This window comes from Pavona decussata, unplaced genomic scaffold (genome assembly GCF_977016875.1).
Source record: "Pavona decussata unplaced genomic scaffold, jaPavDecu1.1 SCAFFOLD_93, whole genome shotgun sequence".
Classification (NCBI taxonomy): Eukaryota; Metazoa; Cnidaria; class Anthozoa; order Scleractinia; family Agariciidae; genus Pavona; species Pavona decussata.
This window is the reverse complement of record NW_028145510.1, coordinates 1,651,002-1,671,025: the sequence shown is the minus strand read 5'-3', so window position 1 is coordinate 1,671,025 and position 20,024 is coordinate 1,651,002. Positions and strand designations below refer to the sequence as shown.

At 39.0% G+C, this 20,024-nt stretch overlaps 1 protein-coding gene across 3 annotated transcripts; it reads left to right on the top strand.

The window, feature by feature from the left end:
• Positions 1 to 3,508: 3,508 nt before the first annotated feature.
• LOC146473534 (oxidative stress-induced growth inhibitor 1-like) lies at positions 3,509 to 18,939 on the top strand. 3 transcript variants are annotated; one of them, XM_085118204.1, is made up of 4 exons: positions 3,509 to 3,712; positions 14,338 to 14,421; positions 15,325 to 15,458; positions 16,741 to 18,939. In XM_085118204.1, the coding sequence occupies exons 2-4, from the start codon at positions 14,367 to 14,369 to the stop codon at positions 18,022 to 18,024; spliced, it is 1,473 nt and encodes a 490-aa protein (XP_084974330.1). In that variant the 5' UTR covers positions 3,509 to 3,712; positions 14,338 to 14,366; the 3' UTR covers positions 18,025 to 18,939. The 3 variants fall into 3 exon arrangements, with proteins under 3 accessions (XP_084974330.1, XP_084974328.1, XP_084974327.1); XM_085118202.1 differs by lacking the exon at positions 3,509 to 3,712 and adding an exon at positions 6,768 to 6,919; XM_085118201.1 differs by lacking the exon at positions 3,509 to 3,712 and adding an exon at positions 12,909 to 13,215.
• The last annotated feature ends 1,085 nt before the right edge of the window (positions 18,940 to 20,024 follow it).

Genomic DNA, 20,024 nt, shown 5'->3' with positions numbered 1-20,024 from the left:
TATATTGAGAATGATGATTATTCTAGAAAGTGACGCAGGCATACTCGGAAAAAAGAAATCCGAGTGCTCCTATCAGGAGTCGAACCTAAGACCTTCCGATTACTAGTTCGGATGCTCTACCACTGAGCTACAGGAGACTCGTGGGAGCTAAGGCCATTAAACTAGGTTCATGGGACAAACATCCTGCATACTGCTAGGATTTGAATGTCGAACGTGTGGTATATGACAGAAATGTGATGGTATATTTCCAGCCTGGTGAATGAATGAGAATGATGATTATTCTAGAAAGTGACGCAGGCATACTCGGAAAAAAGAAATCCGAGTGCTCCTATCAGGAGTCGAACCTAAGACCTTCCGATTACTAGTTCGGATGCTCTACCACTGAGCTACAGGAGACTCGTGGGAGCTAAGGCCATTAAACTAGGTTCATGGGACAAACATCCTGCATACTGCTAGGATTTGAATGTCGAACGTGTGGTATATGACAGAAATGTGATGGTATATTTCCAGCCTGGTGAATGAATGAGAATGATGATTATTCTAGAAAGTGACGCAGGCATACTCGGAAAAAAGAAATCCGAGTGCTCCTATCAGGAGTCGAACCTAAGACCTTCCGATTACTGGTTCGGATGCTCTACCACTGAGCTACAGGAGACTCATCATTCTCATTCATTCAGCAGGCTGGAAATATACCATCACATTTCTGTCATATACCACACGTTCGACATTCAAATCCTAGCAGTATGCAGGATGTTTGTCCCATGAACCTAGTTTAATGGCCTTAGCTCCCACGAGTCTCCTGTAGCTCAGTGGTAGAGCATCCGAACTAGTAATCGGAAGGTCTTAGGTTCGACTCCTGATAGGAGCACTCGGATTTCTTTTTTCCGAGTATGCCTGCGTCACTTTCTAGAATAATCATCATTCTCATTCATTCACCAGGCTGGAAATATACCATCACATTTCTGTCACAGGTATATTTTTGCATGGTTTAAAACTATGTGGAGAAAGCAGAACTTAGCAAGTGCTCTTGGTATTTAAAAAGAAAATTGGGGAAAACCATGCATTTTTCAGAGATAATAAAGCTTCAATTTGATAAAAAAAATAATGCCATACATTGCTTTGTATTTTAGCACTTTTTAGAAATATTAAGCTTATTGTTTCTTAATTCATTATCTCTAAAAAATGCGTGGTTACCCCCAATTTTCTTTTTGGATTCCAATAGCCCTTGATAAGATCTGCTTTTCCCGAATAGTGATAAACTGCGCAAAAATACCTATGTGTTAGTAGGCACCGTCAGCTTAAAAACATTACCAAAACCCCTACCTGAAAATGTCGCCGCCATGTTGGACGCTTTGAACTGCGAGGTCTGGAAACCAATCCACAGGCTTGCTCGTTTCTAAGCGGGAGAAGCTTTTGCAGGCACAATAGCAATGTTATGTTCATTTTTTACAATAATTTTGAAAACTAAACGTTGACAACTTTACAAGATGAAGGAACACATTGGGGGTAATTTGTACAAAAAACCACCAACAATCAAAAGGAAACGCATTTGAAAAATACGTCCAACCAGACTGAATGTAATTATGTAAATCGTTCTGGGGTCTCTCAGATGGGGAGACCTGCACCACTTTAAACGTCTTACATGGTTGGCCGAGAGGACAAAGGAACGAATAACAGAGCAATGCTCCCAACTCTAAAAAACAATGCAGCTTCAGGTTATAGGTCTTATAGGGGTCGAGTAAAACTAGAGCTTTGAAAAGTGCAGGTCTGCTCAGATTCAAACAGCGAAGAAAATTGCGAGACTTGGGAGAAAACGCGAGTTCTTTCGCCTCATCCGCCCAGTCTCTTCTCGTCTTTTCACGCGCATTTTTTTCGCGCCGCTCCCCACTATCTGAAGGCCAGGGACAGGCTAATTGTTTAGTATATACCGCACAAGTGAATAGTACTTTTCGCACGCGCTGATTGGCTAGCTCGGAGGTGATTAGCCAAGTACTATTCACCTCCGAGCAACCGAAGAGAAACAAGATGGCTTCCCGTTTCGCCACGGTCACTAAAGAGGAATTTATTTAGATAAACGAGGCAACAAAGCAACAAAGTTTAGTTTGACGGTATTAAATGGTAAGTTATTTAATCTTTCCAACCTCATATTCTAAGGCGAAAAAAATCATGGCAAAGCGCACTTATTCTTCCTCTCTTACTTTCAGTTCTATTATTAAATTGCTGCAACAGTTTTCTCTTTGGCAAATTGCAATGGGTTTTTGGCAAAACATTTGTCTTCATGATGTTCACGTGGATTAAAAAGGCGTTGCCTGGATACTGACGTGGGAAACGCCTCTCGCATTGAACATGTGAAAGACACGTGTAATGTAACCCTAAGCTTATGCCTGTAATTTAACGGAAGGAATGGATGGACCCTGAACGTAGCGCTGTATCGAGAGATGAATCATCGGGAAAAAGAAAGCGCAGTTTGAACGATAATTAGAGCCTCAAATAATTGCGTTCGGTCATACGAATCTTAGACTGCAAGTAGTCTCTTTGACCCTCTTTCTGGATAGTTGAGTGGTAGAGCTAACAGAGCGAGGTGAACTTCAACGAAACTGGAGCGAGCATACAACGAGACTGGCTCCACTCGCCTAGGTCGTTCCAATTGCGTTTTTCTCCTGGCCTGCTTGATAGCTCCCTAGCTTCGACTATTTAAAAAGGGACCATTAATGATTTATGAGCTATAAGCTATAAGAGCTATTAAGATTGACTTATATTATAATTTTTTGCTCTTATCACCCTTATTAATAGTTTTGTCAGTCCTGTGTCTATGTTTGTGTGTGTATGCTTTATAATGTAAATTTTTTTCTTTCGTTCTCTCCCTACAAAAAAGCGATAACTCACCATCCTTGTATATTAAGGGCTAAGTATTAGTTAAACTATTTTTTTTGCCCTTTTTCCATATATTTATACTATATTTTTTCTAATGTATCTTGTGGAGATGTGGAGATGAATAAAGATTCTATAATGTTAACAGAAAATTGGAATGTACAAGTGTAACGTCATTTTTACATGCAACACTTTTTACGGGTCTTTTACAACCGACAGACATGAATATATGAACCGACTAATACATTTAACGAACCTCTAAGAATGTTTGAGATGAAGCAGTCGAGGATTCTGCAATTAAGTAAAACTAAATGTCCTCTAGGCGGGTTCGGACGAAGCTAAGCGGTCAATTTTCCAAGAAAATTAGTTTAATACACTGAGGAGTAAGAAGAGAGGTCATCTGCACGTGCAGATTTCTTTACAATTAAGAACTTTTCAAAAAGCCAGGTAACAGAATCTTTGTTTTTCGCCTTTTTTAAAATATAATTCGACAACATTCCATGAAAGAATTGAAAAGAATACCAAACGCTGCTGTGTTCAAAGGGAGTGCCTTGTAGATGACCGCTGAAAAATAAAAAGCGCACGGGCGCTACCGGGTACCAGTATGCCACCTGCTAGGGTCCAACACTTCTGATAGGCATCGTGAGGCTTTGTATATGTTGAGGTTTGGTAAATTTTGGCCTAGAGCCTATTTCAACGGTTTAAAATGTAGCCCGTTTGCTTTTAGCGGTTTAAGCTGACCTGGGGCCAACCAAGTCGGACACTTGTGACAACAAGCCAAGGAGGGGTTTCTTGTTGGAACTATCAACTGCCAGGAGCCCACGCAGTATACCGGATTAAGGTAAGGGAGATTTCATTAACTCAATCGATAAGCCACGTATATTTCTCATACAGAAAGAGTCGACTGTGTAAGAAAATTGTTCCCCTTCTGGCGTACCGCATTCAAATGTATTAGATCATCTAGACAGTTTTGCTTCCCTGCAGAAGTTAAAAATTACTTCAAGCAAACGATGCTAACATTCAGTTTTGAGTCCTAATTTTCTGGGGAACTCATTCTCCGCGGCAATCTAGGACTCCTTTCTTTCCAGATTACTCTACTCCAAGATTATATGCAAGATTTGCCGTTGCTGCGCACTGTAACAATTTTTTTCCTTTGACTGACTGAAGCGCAGCCCAAATATATTGAAAACCTAGCGGCGCACCATTTATTAATCAGCAAGCTTTGTTTCAGTCAAATTATTTTTAGAAGTGCAGGTATTATTCAACAGAACCACCAGTCTACGCTAATGAAGATAGTTTAGTGTGTGTTTGTGATCATGCACAGTTTCAATACAATGCAGTGCCGATACTAATGGAAAAGCAACAGATAGCCGGAACACAGCATTTTTTTTTAGTGAACTATATGAATTCAGTCTAAAGTTATAAGAGTCTAAAAAAACTCCTCAACTTCTAATTGAGCAATTCACACCCATATCAGAAACAAATACCGTTGTGATAACACCTGTATTATTCATAATGCACCTGGTTTTAAATAAATATAAATAACTCGGCAATCCATTAACTCGCTGCCTTCCAGTTGTTCAGAATATTGGCCACACCCAAAGCAGCTTTCGAAGCAACTTTGTTCCGCTAACATCATCGATATCTTGCAACCGCAAGACAAACTCTTTTTTAGTGGAAAAACTTTTACTGCATCTTTTTTTCAGAAAGGTGTAAAAGCCTAAATTTAGGCTTGAATCATGTAATTATTACAAGCCGTCCAGATTTAATCAATTCTCTAAACGTCCTATATCACAAGTCTTCGATTGTAGTCTTTACATCTTACTTTATGCTTGTTTCTTTCAAAAATCGAACTTTCATTTCATTGTGTATGCGTATGGATACTGTTTATTTGAAAAATAATAAAATAACATAGGTCCCAAATATACAGAGTGGCCATATAACCATTAATTGAACGCCCTACTTCTAATGAAATCAGGAACAACGATAATAAGCTAAAGAAACCTTTAGTTCCCGAAGCTTACCGATTTACGGCTTTAGTGTTAGTAACAACTTGATGTGATTGATTAACTTGTGTCGTGTTTCAGTATTTCACTTAAATTCAAACTCAGTCAAAAGCGGCGTATCGCGAAAAAAAGTGTATAATTGGGGTTTGCGCGATCATCGAGCTGGCACGCGAATTTAAGGCGTGACTCCTTCAACATTTTTGCGTGCCAAACGGATGCGCAATTAAAAATTAAAGATTGTGTACATTTGGCCGCTTAGTACGACCGAGAACAATGACAGGTTTACTCTATGTAATACGTTTAGGCAGAACAGCGCTTCTGGTTTCTGACAAGAGAAAAAATAGGGACGAATGAACCTCTGTGCCTGTTTCTCGCTTTAATTGAAAACACAGAAATTCACTCCTAGTTCCTTTAAGGAGGAACTTATCTGTAGCGCTTGTATTTTGCGAAGAAAAGAGCGAGATGAACAACGATAACTGTTGTAACCTTTGTTCCACTTGAATTTTATTGATTTTATAATTGTAAAATTAGAACTCCATAGATTTATACTTGCATTTTAGGATATATGAATTTGTCAATGGTTGCGAATTTTAACGTAGTTTAACCACGATTGTACATAGTTCTATCTATTACTTGAGTTCGTTTTGATTTGTGTCCCCAATTAGTCCACAGGACTAAACACTTTGACACTTCAATAAAGTTATTGTTATTATTACAAGCTGAAAGCAATGACCGCGCCTTAGGGCGTGGCCTCATCAAACAAACCTTATTGAAGTAAAAATAATAAAAGAAAAAATACATACAGGATTACTCTTTCAAAGCAGTGCTTAATTTCAAAAGTTTGTCGTTATTCCACGAGTGTCCTAAAGCGAAAATACAGCTACCGTATTCTATCTACGTTTTGTTAATGAAGCGACTGTGAGAATTACTAATTAATATACAGGGTTTAGAAAACAAAGCAGACAAAAAGCAGGGTGGTGGCTGGGGGATGTTATTGTGGGCGATCCTTTGCAAATGGAATGTATATTCGATAAAATTAAATTAACAATGAATACGGGCCTTCGCGGAAAGCTAGTGCTGTTGGCTTCTCCGGCCTTGATCCATCATTAGTGGGTGAGCTAGCAACAGGACGGCTGAAATGGTGAGACGGCAAATTGCCCTTGTACAACCAAAATAACGGCCAAGTTTCCACGACTCTAGATTGTAACTTTCTAATCAGCGATCTATCAATACTAGCGGGGAATTAATTTGAATATCCAATGTACGGATTGATATACAGTGTACAGCCTAGTAACCCCCCCCCCCCCCTCCCCAAATACTTCTTGTCGCTACATGCTATATACAGACTGAATGGAGCCAAGTACCGGAATCGATATGGCATGCATGCATCTCTTTCGGTTCAACAGCTCTTTCAATTCGTTGTGCCATGAATAGGATTTGCCCAGCCTTGTCCCAGGCTCCATTCAGTCTGTATGTATGGAATTCGTAATTTTCCCGCAATATATGAAAATGAAATGTATGTATGAAATATCATATACCATAACATGCCCACCGATTTTTAAAGACAATTTTACTGACTAATTTTTTTAGTGATGATTTTGTTTCCTTTTTTTTCTACCGAAATCGAAAAATCTAAGCCTCGTTCCCAGGCTTAATCGCCTGGGCCATTGTTTGCGAGGCTCGTCTTCATGATTAACCCCCGGGAAAATTACGAATTCCAAAAATGGCCAGCTACGTAATTCATATATATGATATTTTCGTATTCATTTCGCTTTCGGATATTTCTTTTGTTTTCCTAAATGCTGGGTCAACATTAGTCAGCCGAGAAGCTTAACTTAATTACTTTTTTTTCCTTTGTGCTCGGTCAGCCGTTACATTGTCTGATCGATCTGATATAGGCCCGCAAAAAATTGTTTTCACGTCATTGTGCGATTAGTGATTCAGAAATTGGCTGATCTCTGCCGACCCACTCTGTTCACTTGAATTCCGGCTGTGTCACGCGGCAGTGGCATAAACAGATCTTTACAGGATTTTACGGTGAGGTAAGTTTTCAGACCAATGGTTACGTTTTGGCTAACGTCTTTAAATTACGTCAGTAAGTTCAATGCTGATATAACCTTGGTTGGATTAACAGTCGTAATGACTGAGTTAAGTTTTCCAAATCTTTAAATACTTCGTGAAACGAGAAGGAAGCGCGTCAACAGTAGGCAGTCTAATTGTCCTAGACGGCCTCGTTTTCCGTGGACTGAAATGGTTATGAATGCGACTTCAACAAAGTGAGATACGGAAAAGCATTTCGAGATCGCGTGTTTTTAAACCGTCCGAGGAACAATTCAAGGCTAAATTGAATCGTTCAACCATGTCCTTTGCACGTTCAACAGGGCTGTGTAAAGTAGGTTGCACGTTCAATAAGTTCAATGCTGATAAACCTAGCTGGATTAACAGTCACAATGAGTTAAGTTTTCCAAATCTTTAAATAGTTAATGAGAAAGAAGTGTGTCAACGTAAGCACTCTAATTGTCCCAGACTTCGTTTTGAGTGCAGTGGACTAAAATGCATAGTTATAAATGCAAGGTCTCTCTTCAATAACGTGAGATGAAAAACATTTCGGGTGTTTTTGAAAGTTCATTTAAATTCATGTTTGTGAATCGCCGAGGAGCAACTCACCTGACTGACTAAACTGATTCGTTCGGTCATGTTCTTTCTAAGTCTGTATGTGTCAGCCATGCAGGTCTGATTACAGATGGATCGTAAGCTTCTCGGCTCTCATGATCCCGATCGGCGCAAGCCAGACAAGCAAGCCTTTTGGGCGCTTAAAATTAGTTCAGCTTGCGTGTTTTTCACTGGCTTCTATTTTGGACATTTCACTTTCTGACAGTAAACGCGAAGTAAATTCAATCTTGCCCTCCCTGATGCGTCTTGCAATATTTCGAACAGTTTTTTCTCAATGCCGAGGAGTTAAGTTGCGTTTAAGTCAGCTTCATTACACCTGCCGGGAACTATGCTAGAGCGGGGCCAGAGCACGAGTTCATGCAGGTCGAAAAACTGAAATCAGTTGTCCTCGATCTCATCAATCCTCAGGCGATATTCATTAGACCTTGCTCGTAAAGCAGTCTACATTGGAGGCAAGAAATGTTTTATTTAGTTATTTATTTATTTATTTATTTTCAATTCTTATGAGCCTTACATAACTCAGAATACAGCATTTACAATAAAGTGAACATTACTTACACTACTTACGATAATTACAATATTTACCATACTTACAATGCTAAAAATACTTTTTTTTTCCTGTATACAAATTTTATTGACAATGAATAAATTACAACATATACACAAAAAATTTACATACTGTAGTACTTGGCACAGACAAGAAAAGGAAAAAAAAACGTTGCACATTTCACTAAAGGATATATGAGCTACTTTCACTGTAAGTTAAAGTTAATGTTTTATAGTGGGGTGCATGTGTGAGAGAGGACATAGCAAAGAAGAGAGAGAGATTTTTAGGATCTATATCCTTTTATTCAGAGGTTCCCATATTTTTTATTAGTTGATGCTGGCTTGTTCGATTCAAGATCCGAACTCCTTGTATCTTTTGAGTAGGCTTAGGTGGCCTCTTAGATCTGGAGTACATTGATTGAGTTTATATATGACCAGATGAAATATATTGCAATTAGCAGACACAGATTTATGAGCCCCATGACTTTCGGGAATAACCGGCCTCAATCCTAGAGCGACCGCAGAGTTAAGATTGAAATCTTTTTCAACAACTCTAAAAAGGTTGAGCCACGTAATTCGGAGCTAGTCTTTAGAAAATACCAGAATAATTGGAGTAAGTTCTGTCTGGTTAGTTTACACAAAAGCTACACTTGTCCGAATCCTTTATTCGACTATGCATGAGTTTGAAATGGAAGGTATTGAGCTTGGTGCACTTGATGTATTTAATGGGACAGCTTTATAGACGCGTCGCGAGTGAACTGGTTGTGGGAATGGCCCAGTGTTAAATTTAAAGCCGTTTTTCTTGACTTGTCTTTGGGTACTTGCCTTTCTTTGAATTAATTTCTTACTGGCAAGCTTCCCGGGCTTCCGCGCCTGAAAAAAGACTTTAGGCGGACGTGGAGGCGGTGCAAGTTTATCCTTTAGTTTCTCCGTCAATTCCAGTTGATGAATAAACTTGCTGATGGGTGATATTGCAGTTCCTTAGGTGTTGAGGGGAAGATTTAATCAGTGCAGTTTTTTAAGGGCATGTTCACGATCGCAAGCAACTAAAAGAGACGAGCCTTCTGGACGCTTAAATTTAGTTCAACTTGCGTATTTTTACACTGGCTTGCTGCTGGCTGGGGCATTTCAGTTTTTTTGACAGTAAACTAGCGAAGTAAATTCAAATTGCCTGTCATGCAGGCCAAATAGAGCACAGTAGACCAATACCGCAATGAAAACTGAATTTTACATTTGCATGTTCTTCATGCAGATTAAAGGATGTTTTAATTACATCATAACAATCCGTTCCCTTTAAAGTTTCACTAAGCAGTTATTTGAAAAATTGCAAAAATCTATTTGAAGACGAAAACAGAATAAGACCCCTTCCGGCTCTATTGAGCGCACCTTACTAATAAGCCCCGGGTTAGTGAAGCCTGAAATTAAATAAGCCCCCGGGGGCTTAATAGAGCTTTTAATTTACGGTGCCAAATTAATCCGTGCTCTTTGATGGTAAGGTATTGTATTTTGCTTTTGATGCAGATCTATAATGTTTTTTGTCTTTAGCAACCTGTTCTTGACAGTCAATCCGTGACATTATGAATGGACGGAATTGATATGAGTTTTGGACTCTCTAGGGTGTAATGATCACTGGCTGTAATTAGTAGGGTGTCCGTGAGGAAGCTTACGGGTTTTAATGCCTTACTGTGGAACAATAAGCTACAAACCATGTGCTTCATGCAAATTGTATGTCTTATACGAGAGTTCATTATTTGTCACAGTAATACGATTTTGTTGCGCGATAGTGGTTCCAGATCATAACTTACATCGAATATAACTACAAGCAAGCCATTCGATTCTTGCGTGTTTAACAGTGTGTTGTTCACTTAAACAACCCATTCATACGAATATGATCCTTTGAATGACGTGTCCCCTTTTTGCTTGGGTTTTGCATTGTATTGCGGTCTTGTCATTTGACGTTTTTTTTTTTCTACTCTGTGAAAACCCGATACAGAGGATCAAGGGAGGAGTGCTATCTACCGATGTGACCCTCTGACCAATTTCCATGTGCGACCAGAGATAAAGCAAAGTTTTACCGTAACATAATACTAGCACGCTTGTACAATTTTGCCACCGGAACACGGAAATATAAAGGATATTCAACAGCTTCAGGACCGCGTGATTCAATATAATTAAATAATTCATCACCTAATTAACGCCCCCTATAATACTTAGCCGATATTCAACTAGCATGCAAGAACCAGTTCCTCGGTGACACGAAAAGCGGCTCACAGACACTTTTCGGACGCCAGTATATATGTTATTTTTGCTGCTATGGTGGTTTGCATTGCTGCTATGTTGGTGTACAAAACAAAAGAAAGTTTTTTCACAAAGTTTGCATAAAAATGGTAGTTAGCTCCCAGAGAAGAACTTGTTCCAGTACACCAACATGGCCGCCATGACGTCACATGCAAACCATCAATTGTTGTTGGCCTTAATATATTTTAATACCTTTATTCTGAAAAGCTCTCTTGGGACGAATAAAGTGTAGATGTATTTTTTATATAAAGAAACAAATATTGGCAGTCGAACCTCTTATATCCTCAACTAAAGTGGCAACTTTATTTAATTAAAGAAGTTCGTTTACTTAAACGTTAACTGATATTTATCGAAACCCGTTTGCCAGACATTTGGCTAGTGAAGGTTTTTATCGTTTTACTGGCTAGTTTTGCCGTTTAGAGAAAGGTAGAATTTTATAGTTTAGTTAAAAACTTATAATTGTATTCGGTTTTTATACAGTTTTTCTACACGCAAAATTGATTCTTTTCAAAATGTCAGCTTCGAGTCTTAAAATATTCTTAAAATTTCGCAAATTTCAGCCTCGATATTCTTGTAAAATAAATTCTTATCAAAAAAAGAGTGTATTTAGCGTTATCACTCGGTGGCCGGGGAAATGGCCATGTTGAGTCCCCCCCCACCCGGGGGGAGGGTACTACCCTATATGGGCTATACGGGGACGTACCGCTGGATAGGGTATGGTTTTTAGCCCCGCTGCCCTGAACAGGGTATACAATTTCAAGCGAGTCTGTCCTGGACCCGTCCTAGACAGGGTGTGGTTGCAAGGCTGTCGTCAAGTATTTCGCAATCCGAAACCAGGGACGTTTGTCTGTATTTATTTTAGTGAACAATATCTGTAAAACGCGGACCGGATGGCTGCGGATGGCGGATGGGAAAATGCGGATGGAAAAATGCGGATGAAAAAAAAAAGATAAATAAATAAAAAAAATTAAAAAAAAAATGAAACAAAATAAAAAGTATTAATATATGAATATACACATTAACAAGAGAAAAGAATTGAATGGCATAATGGGGTTGACAGGCCTGCGCGACTCTCATGTGCGTGTTTAGCCTAAATAAGAGTTTTGCCCTCACGGGTATGTCTTCCAGAGAACACGGTTTTCTCTATGAAAAGAGCGGTGCAGTCCCTGTAAATTTTCTGTTAGCGCTGGATTTTCTTCTTATTAAATGCCATCTATGATTTGGAGGATTTGCGCGATAGACACTAAACAAAGCCATGTGTTTAACTGTCGCATGTGTTGTAATTGATCTCAAAGGTCATTTTGACCTCTTGTTGTTACGTTTCTGTTTAGCAACTGTCGTTCTTATGCCGTTTGTGGCATTTAGTTTAGGCTTGGTATGGCTCATTTCAGTGCGTCTGGTGACAGTATAGCCTCTCTTTTGATCGTTGTAAGGATAGGGTTTGAACCGCTGTGCTTCTTATCACGGTTATTTGTTCTTATCACGGTTATTTGTTATAGACTCGCATGCACTTTATCTCTTAAAAACTAACCCCATTTATTGGAAACTGCATAGTTAAACTCGACTAATTTTGTTCCCTGCGAGAGTGCTTGCAAACGAAAAGAAAGGTTTCCTGATGGCTCATGGTACCTGTGAAGCGGAACAAACCCTACTTGATTTCCCAGCGCCTACTTTGTTTACTGGTGGTTTTTTTTTTTTTTTTTTTGGGTAACGTTAGTCCTTTGCTAATTGTTGTTGTCATTTTCCATTCAATTCCTTTCTTCTTGTTAATGTGTATATATTTATATATTAATACCTTTTATTTTATTTCATTTTTTTCATTTTTTTAATTTTTCATCCGCATTTTTCCATCCGCATTTTCCCATCCGCCATCCGCATCCGCCATCCGCAGGCATCCAGGCATCCGGTCCTCGTTTTACAGATACCCGCATTGGCATTTTAAAGTTTCCACTTAAGGTTCCCCGCTGTCAAAGCGAAATTTTTGAATTTTTCGCCATTTTTCTGTTGTGATTGGTGTTCGCGTTTCAATACGTGGAACATCACGTCCGGTAAGTGACAGTGGGCCTTTACATGTAATTACTATTGCCAATAAATACTTGCGTAAAACAAGAGCTAGATGTTGTCCTTTGTCCTAAATAGGGTCTTAAAATAGAGGGGGTCGTCCTAAACAGTGTAGGTATTTAAGGTTATTTTCGTCCTGAATAGCATCAGGGTTTCAAACCCCCAAGAGGCACCCCTACACACGGGTCAAGTGAGTCTCAGGAGAATAAAAAGCTTTGCCTGTTTCGCTCGCACGGCAAGCCTCGCCCAGACGCAAATTCAGTGCGAGAAGCTTTTTATTCTCCTGTGACTCAACATGGCTTCCATCCTCGGAGACCTAGGGGCAGATAGTTGGGTCAAAAGGAAGTCGAAGCGGCTAAGTTGGGTCTCCGATTCCAGTCCTGTCACAGTTCTTTGCTCAAATGACAAAGCAACCTCGCTTTCAGGATCCTGGAAACGAGGTGCAGGTTGTCGTGCACCCTGCATTTTGCGTGCTGTGTTGTTTGCCTTGAAGGACGGAGAAAGTACGTAAAAAACATTCAACGCTGATCAGATTTACTGGAAAATCGTTTAGTCTATGGTGTACTGTATACGGTTGTGACGTTCTCTAGGGAATTTTTTGCAAGTAAAACCCCAACACGTGACAATAGAATGGATATAAGCTTATGTACGTGACAAAAATTCTTCGGCAGACCCATACAAAAGGCTCGGCGCGAATTATGGATATCCTTTTACTCTCGAGGCCGCGGCGGCGGGTGCTGTGTGTTGCAACACCAGCGAGGTAGGACAAGAGTAAAACGATAGGGTTTGTGTTGTGAAATGACAGTCGTTCTTATTATTACGATGAAGCAAATAGGTAAAATCGTAGCTGCTGACTGAGTATGGGTTCCTTCGAAGTGACTGACACGCGGGAGTTCTTTTACAAGGGACGAATTATGCGACCGGTTTATTGGCACACATTGAAACTTAAGCTTTAAAGAGAGTTTAAATGACTTCTCTTTAATTTGGCTTACATCGAGGATTGATTTTAAGCGTTGCTTATAGCTGTATTGAGAGATGTGCATTTAAGATTTAACTAATGACGTTGCTAAATATTGAAGAGACAAGCACATGTGGGGAGGAGGATATGGTAGACTTACCCCAGTGAATGGTTTACTAGTATATAACGTTTCGTTGAAATATTTTGCCTTTATTTATATTTATTTGCCAATAATTTTTATTTTTAAACATCTTATGTACTTAAAAAAAACTCTTTCGATCTGACCGTCAGTGAATCATATTTAATATTTGTTTTCCCAGCGGATCTTTAGACCCTTGTAAATTTTCAGCATGTGAATACATTAGACCACGAGCTGTCACAGTTAAGGGTCTTAAATCTTGTTTTGAAGTCTTTAAGAAATTATGTCCTTTGCTGTAACCTCGTTAAAATCAATTATTTATTCGATGTCTCTCCAGCGATAAATCATACGTACAGTGTATTTACAATATTCCTCGATGCGACGCCCATTTGTTCTTTGAATTTTTCAAGCAATAGCGATCTATGTAAGCGATTCATGTAAGTTTAGTGGCTGCATGGAACGAGATACCTCTTTAAGATCAAGGTTAATCTCAAGGTATTCCTAATATTTTCCGAACCATTGCTTCTAAAAACAACACTTGGCCTTGGCTATTTAGAATATTTTGCTGAGTCATTGTCGCCAATCTCGGCTTGTGGTAATAGTGGTATCTGTTTTAATTTTGACGGTCTTTAAAAGGTTGCAGTTGTCTTAATAATACATTTGACACCGTCGCTCGCAGTGGAAAGTTTTGTTTCTGACTAGAAATCAGAGGCAGTGAATTGAGCGCTTTTGAGGTCGAATATTGTTAGCAAATTTCTCATCAGCTCATATTTTCATTATTACAGTTTGCAGTGAACTTCAACCTGCCACTCAAATGTCTGTATTTCCATACGAAGATGAATACGAGCCTTATGAGGTTGTGGTAATAGGTAAGCAGTAGTGTAGTGCCAAGACTTTCACACAGGCCTTCATGTCAATTAATTATTAATACATTTTTTGCCACAAACTAATGCTTGCTGTGTCGTTTGCAAGGGATTGTATGGGCCTGGGTGCATGCATAATTAATTAATGTGAGGGGCTGTATTGGAAATCTCTCCGTAAATAATATATTTTAAAACATGGTAGCCGTCTTCAAAATTCTTTTCTGGGAAGGGTTGAAACTAAGAAATTATTTAGTTTTGCTTGAATCCATGAAAAAACGGCTATTTAGGCCTAAGACCTTCAAATTTGTTCAGTGGTTGGGATAAAGGAGATTTAAAATCTATGGATTGTTTGAATTCCTTTCTTCAGCTGGCTTGTTGCTTTAGAGGTCTTCCCGAGTTAAAATATAAATCCTGCAATTGCTTGTGAACTTAATCAATGTTGACATGCTTATGGAAGAATCTATTTAAGGATGGTTTGCATAAATACATCTTTAAGTTATTGTCTTCACTAAAGCAAAGGAAATTCTATCAAGTAGAATAAATATTTACAATTTCTTTGACATTTGTTGAAATGTCTGTCACTGGCCTGATGTTGTAATGTTGGCTTGGAAGCTATGATCATATTTGGAAAAGCAAAATTTAAGAATAGACTTCAAATGTTCTGGGGTTCAAAATATTAATTATTTAAGCATTTTAATTTTTTTGCACAATCTGAGTTATATATGTGCAGATTTCAAATAAAGAGTGCATTTATTCAGGACTTTTTTTACAGCTTTCGTCAGTATTTTAAAACAAAAATGGGATGTTGTAGAACAGAGAATAATGATAGTTGTTCTTATCCTAATCATCTCCTAGATTATAGTATCTTGATTTTTGAATAATTTAAGGTCATGTTTTTATTGATCGCAGGAAATGGCCCTAATGCACTGAGTTTGTCTTATATACTCTCGGGAAATGAACCTTACTACATTCCACACCAACATCCGAATGCAATTCTTGACCAGAAACTGTGTGAAAAACGTGGAAACTCATTGTTGGACAATGTAAGAGGATAACACTTGTTAATTAAATAGTATTACTTATTAATGAACCTCCCAGCTTTTGGAAGAAATGCATAACTGTTGCAGTTCACAAAAACATTGAAGATAAAATGCCACTCCTTACCACTCCTCAAATATTTGTTTTTGTTTTTATTGCATAATCCCTCATGATCACTCTTCCAATTTCACCAGAAATATCCACACAATGTATATCATTCATACAAATATACATCCTTGTGTTCTTCTTTGAATGTTCGTAGTTTTTTTTTTGAATATAGCCAAGATCTTTTTAATCTTTGTGCCCTGATAAACTCTCCCAACATCACTTGTAGTTTTTTTAAACTCCTTATTAAGGAAACTTAGAAATGATCACCAACTTTTGTTTCCCTGGGCAGTTATTCAATATGGTAGGCATCCATGTCTAAGTTGCATGCAATTTTGCTTAAAAGGGATGGAGGCAAGATAGTATAAACAAATATACAAGTGCAAAATAATATAAGTTATTTCACAAATAGTCTGTACCATGATGAAAACAGGATTTGATGTTGAAACAACAAATTTGAGGGTTGCCCCTTTGCAAACAATGAACTAAATGACTGTTTTTCAAGGAAACATCTGCACTCCTGCCATTGAATGTTTCTTGCCCGGGCGGGGGGGGGGGGGGGGGGGACTCCCATATGGAACAGACGGGGATGCTCGTCGGAAATTTTGAATTTAACCCCTAAAGGAGACCATCTGGGCGTGGCTCAAGCTTTTTGTGACCCCTAAAGGAGACCAATCTGGGCTTGGCTTAAGCAAATTTTGACCCCTAATGCGGTAAAGAAAACAAGTTAAAAAGAAAATTTGACTTCTGTTTCTCTTCGCGTAATTCTGTGTTTTTTCACGGAACCCGAAACAAGACCTTGGCGGCTTAAAATATTGTTTTGCCCGGAACACCCTAAGCGAGACCAAAATCCAAAATTTACACCCCTAAGGGAGACAACGAGCATCCCCGTCTGTTTCATATGGGAGTTCCCCCCCCACTCCCCGGGGTTTCTTGGTTTGGATCTCCTACCTTTCTGAAAATATCAATTTCGTGAACCCCACCCTACCCCACTTAGAATTTTTAATGACCTTCTCTAAGGGGATATCCAAGATATTTTCTGGAACCAAGCAATATTGGAAGTCTCAGTACTTACAACTTTACCAGACGTCATCTGGAACTGGATTCAAAATTGTATTTAGTTCACAAAAACAGTCAATAAATTATTGATTTTTGTTGTATTTGTCTTTCACACACTTTCAGGATTTAGAGTACTTAAGTGAAGGCTTGGAAGGACGTTCATTCAACCCTGTTGCCTTGTTGTTTGACCAGTTGTTACGCCCCAATGCTGACCTCGGAAAAGACCAGGGGTCTTGTCTCAAGTGGCATCATGGAAGCCGGCCAGTTAAGCACCTGGTTCTGGGAAGTGGACCCCCTGGAGGCTGCTGGCACAACATGCAGGGTTCACAGCTAACACTGAGTCTTAACAACTGGTTGGAGTTGCCAGGATGTGACTTTCAAGACTGGTTGAGGGCTCACAGGTCTTGCACAGTAAGAAAGCCATGTAACCTAGTTACCAATGGTGTGAAAAGTGATGGGTACAACTATGATCGGGCCACGACCAGTCACATTGCAGAGTATTACAAGGACTTTGTCACTAATACTAACATTGCGTCAAATTTTTGGAATGATGCTCAGGTGTTGTCAGTCAAACGTACACTTCAAGCTGATTGCACTGACTGTCGCTGTCGAGTGTCTGACACTGGAAGAGATGGATGTTGGGAGATCAGAGGTGTCCGTGGTGACACATATGCCAGCATTCCTGAACTGTTTGTTGTACATGCATACAATGTTGTTCTGGCTACCGGCAACAGGATTCCAAAGACACTAGGTATTCCTGGTGAAAACCTTCCATTTGTTTACCACAAGATGGATGTCATCGACAGATACTTAAATGAACTTCCTGATCCTCCTCTTTCAATGGACCCTTGCCTTGTCGTTGGGGCTGGTTTGTCAGCTGCAGACTGTGTGCTAGCTCTGCGAAACAGAGGGATTCCTGTTATCCATGTCATTCGCAGACATGCTAATGATGCTAAAGTCATTTACAATCAGCTCCCAGGTGTGGTGTACCCAGAGTACTATAAGGTGGGTCAGATGCTTAAGGGGGAAGTGACAACGGCGTATGGCAAAGATGCTATGTACACAGCTTGCACCAGAACAAGCCTGGTAGAAATCCGACAAGACAGGGAGTGTATTCTGAAGAGGGCTGATGGTAACCTGTTCAAGCAGAAAGTGTCTAATGTGTTTGTCTTGATTGGTGCAAAGCCAGATCTTTCCTTTGTACATGGAGCCAAAGCCCTCGGAGTTAACCCCGTGAAGCCAGTTGACAATAAAGAGAATCCTATTGACGTCAACCCCTTCACTTATGAGTCTGTCAAAGAACCTGGTTTGTTTGCTGTGGGGCCACTGATTGGTGACAATTTTGTTCGCTTTGGTATTGGTGGAGCATTAGGCATCGCTAGTCATTTGATGAGAGAAGATGAATAGTTATGAAAATGTTATAAAGTATATACTCAGTAGACCTCCGCTATCTCAAGCGCCACTGTCTTGAATGACACTCTTGTGCTGTCTTGAATAGAACCAAAACATTTCGTTTTGACACTGTTTACAGTGAGTGATTTAGTTCTTTGCTATCTTGATCTCTTGCTTAATTCTTGAAAGAAGTTTTGTTTCCCTTGAAAGTTTGAGATAGCGGGCGTCTACCACAAAAGGAATAAAAATTGTAAACACAATGTTCAAACTAGAGAGCAGTGTTAACTTGTTAAGAGCTTTTTATTTATATGTTCAAACATCAGGACTAGGACTGCCTAGGAAAAATATTTAATATGTAATAGACTGTTATGCGGGCCAAAAAGTCTATACCTGGAGGAGAAAGTTCTCAAAAAAGAAAAAAAATCAATTACCAGGTTTATTGTAATGTAGCTTGGTGTAAACTTAGTAAATATATTGATACAATTTTGCTCACTGTTACAGTAACTTATACCTGTATCAGTAGAGATGAATTTATCCCCAGAACTGAACACCTATTTCTATTTATAAATCAGTTAACTTATTGCAACTTAAAAGCTGGAAAGCTTATTAAACTCTTTTGTAGCAGTTTCTTTTTTTATATATGGCTAGGATTACTGTGTTTGGAACTATTTTACTTTCATAGCTGTATTTATAAAGATTTTTTTCATTCTGTTAAATATAAGGTAAGATTAAATATAAGGTTCTCTTATTCTGTCATGAGGATCATGTGGCTAACTGTACCATTTTTCAGTATCAAAAATTTTATATATACCCTAGTTGACCTAGGAGTAAGAAAAGTCTTGTTCCTTTCAAGTATAGACATGCATTACTACATGTACAGTACTGGACAACACCTTCAATATTATTAAAGAATTTTGGATTTGTCATCAATCTGTAGTTGTCTCACATTTGTTGCTTCGACATCAAATTCTGATTTTATTATGGTACAGATAATATTTTGGGTGGTATTTGGTAATTTGTGGAAATCCTGTTGCCAAGTCATTGTTGTTCCCAAAACTCATGTTACCCTCATTCAGAAAAATGGTAGCCTGCGAGAGTAGGCATCTTTTCTTGCTTGCATACTCTAGCAGGCTAGAAAAATGGGTGCTTGTTACCCATTCCAATGGACAAGGGTAAGTAGGGCTCTGAGAACAAAAGTGTCGTCACTTCCTAATGTTGTAATAGTCTCTACTCCATAAGACTCAATGTCAAGTAACAGTGTGTACGAGGGAGACCTTTCTTGTACATATAAATTATTCTTTTCTTTGTATGAAAATTGTTCTCTTTCTTCTCAAGAAAGGAAACACAAGACTGAATCCTCATTAAGTTTCGAGTGGAGGACACTACCCCATCAAACAGCAACTTTATCAGGCCAGGAAATGATGTCTCTCTTTACCCCCTATATCCCCAATATCAAACTACAAATTCTCATTGCCTGTTCCATACTGTTCTTGTGGCAGCACGGTGAGAAGCAATAATTTTATATACAGTATGTTGAAGAACGGGCCAGAGAAACGTCCAATGTGACTTGTTTGGGTAATTTTTCTTTTTTCCTCAAAAGGAGCAGAATTTTTGCTTGTGAACTCCAATTTCATGGAAAAAGCACTGCCCTATATTTTTCCTGCCGGACCGGAAAAAATGTATATTAAGAAAGCGCAGTTTCTCTTGGTGGCATACTACTTCGTTCCGACTGCGTTAAACAGGAGTACCCAGCGATTTATTTCGGTGGATATCTGTTCGGAAAGTCTCAGGAATCCGGATTAGTCGTAAAGAAATCTAGCTTTCTTCGGCAAATTGTCAGCTCAAAATTTCGTAACATTGGAAAACTATATTCCTTTCGTTTTCGGAGGGGCAATTTCGCTAGAAAATGCGAAACAAGGTCAGCTAGCAATTTTGTAAAACCAACCACGGCTAGTAAATTAGGGGGAGAAGATTCGTTTCCATATGATCGCGGATCGCAGATCGCAATAAGGTCT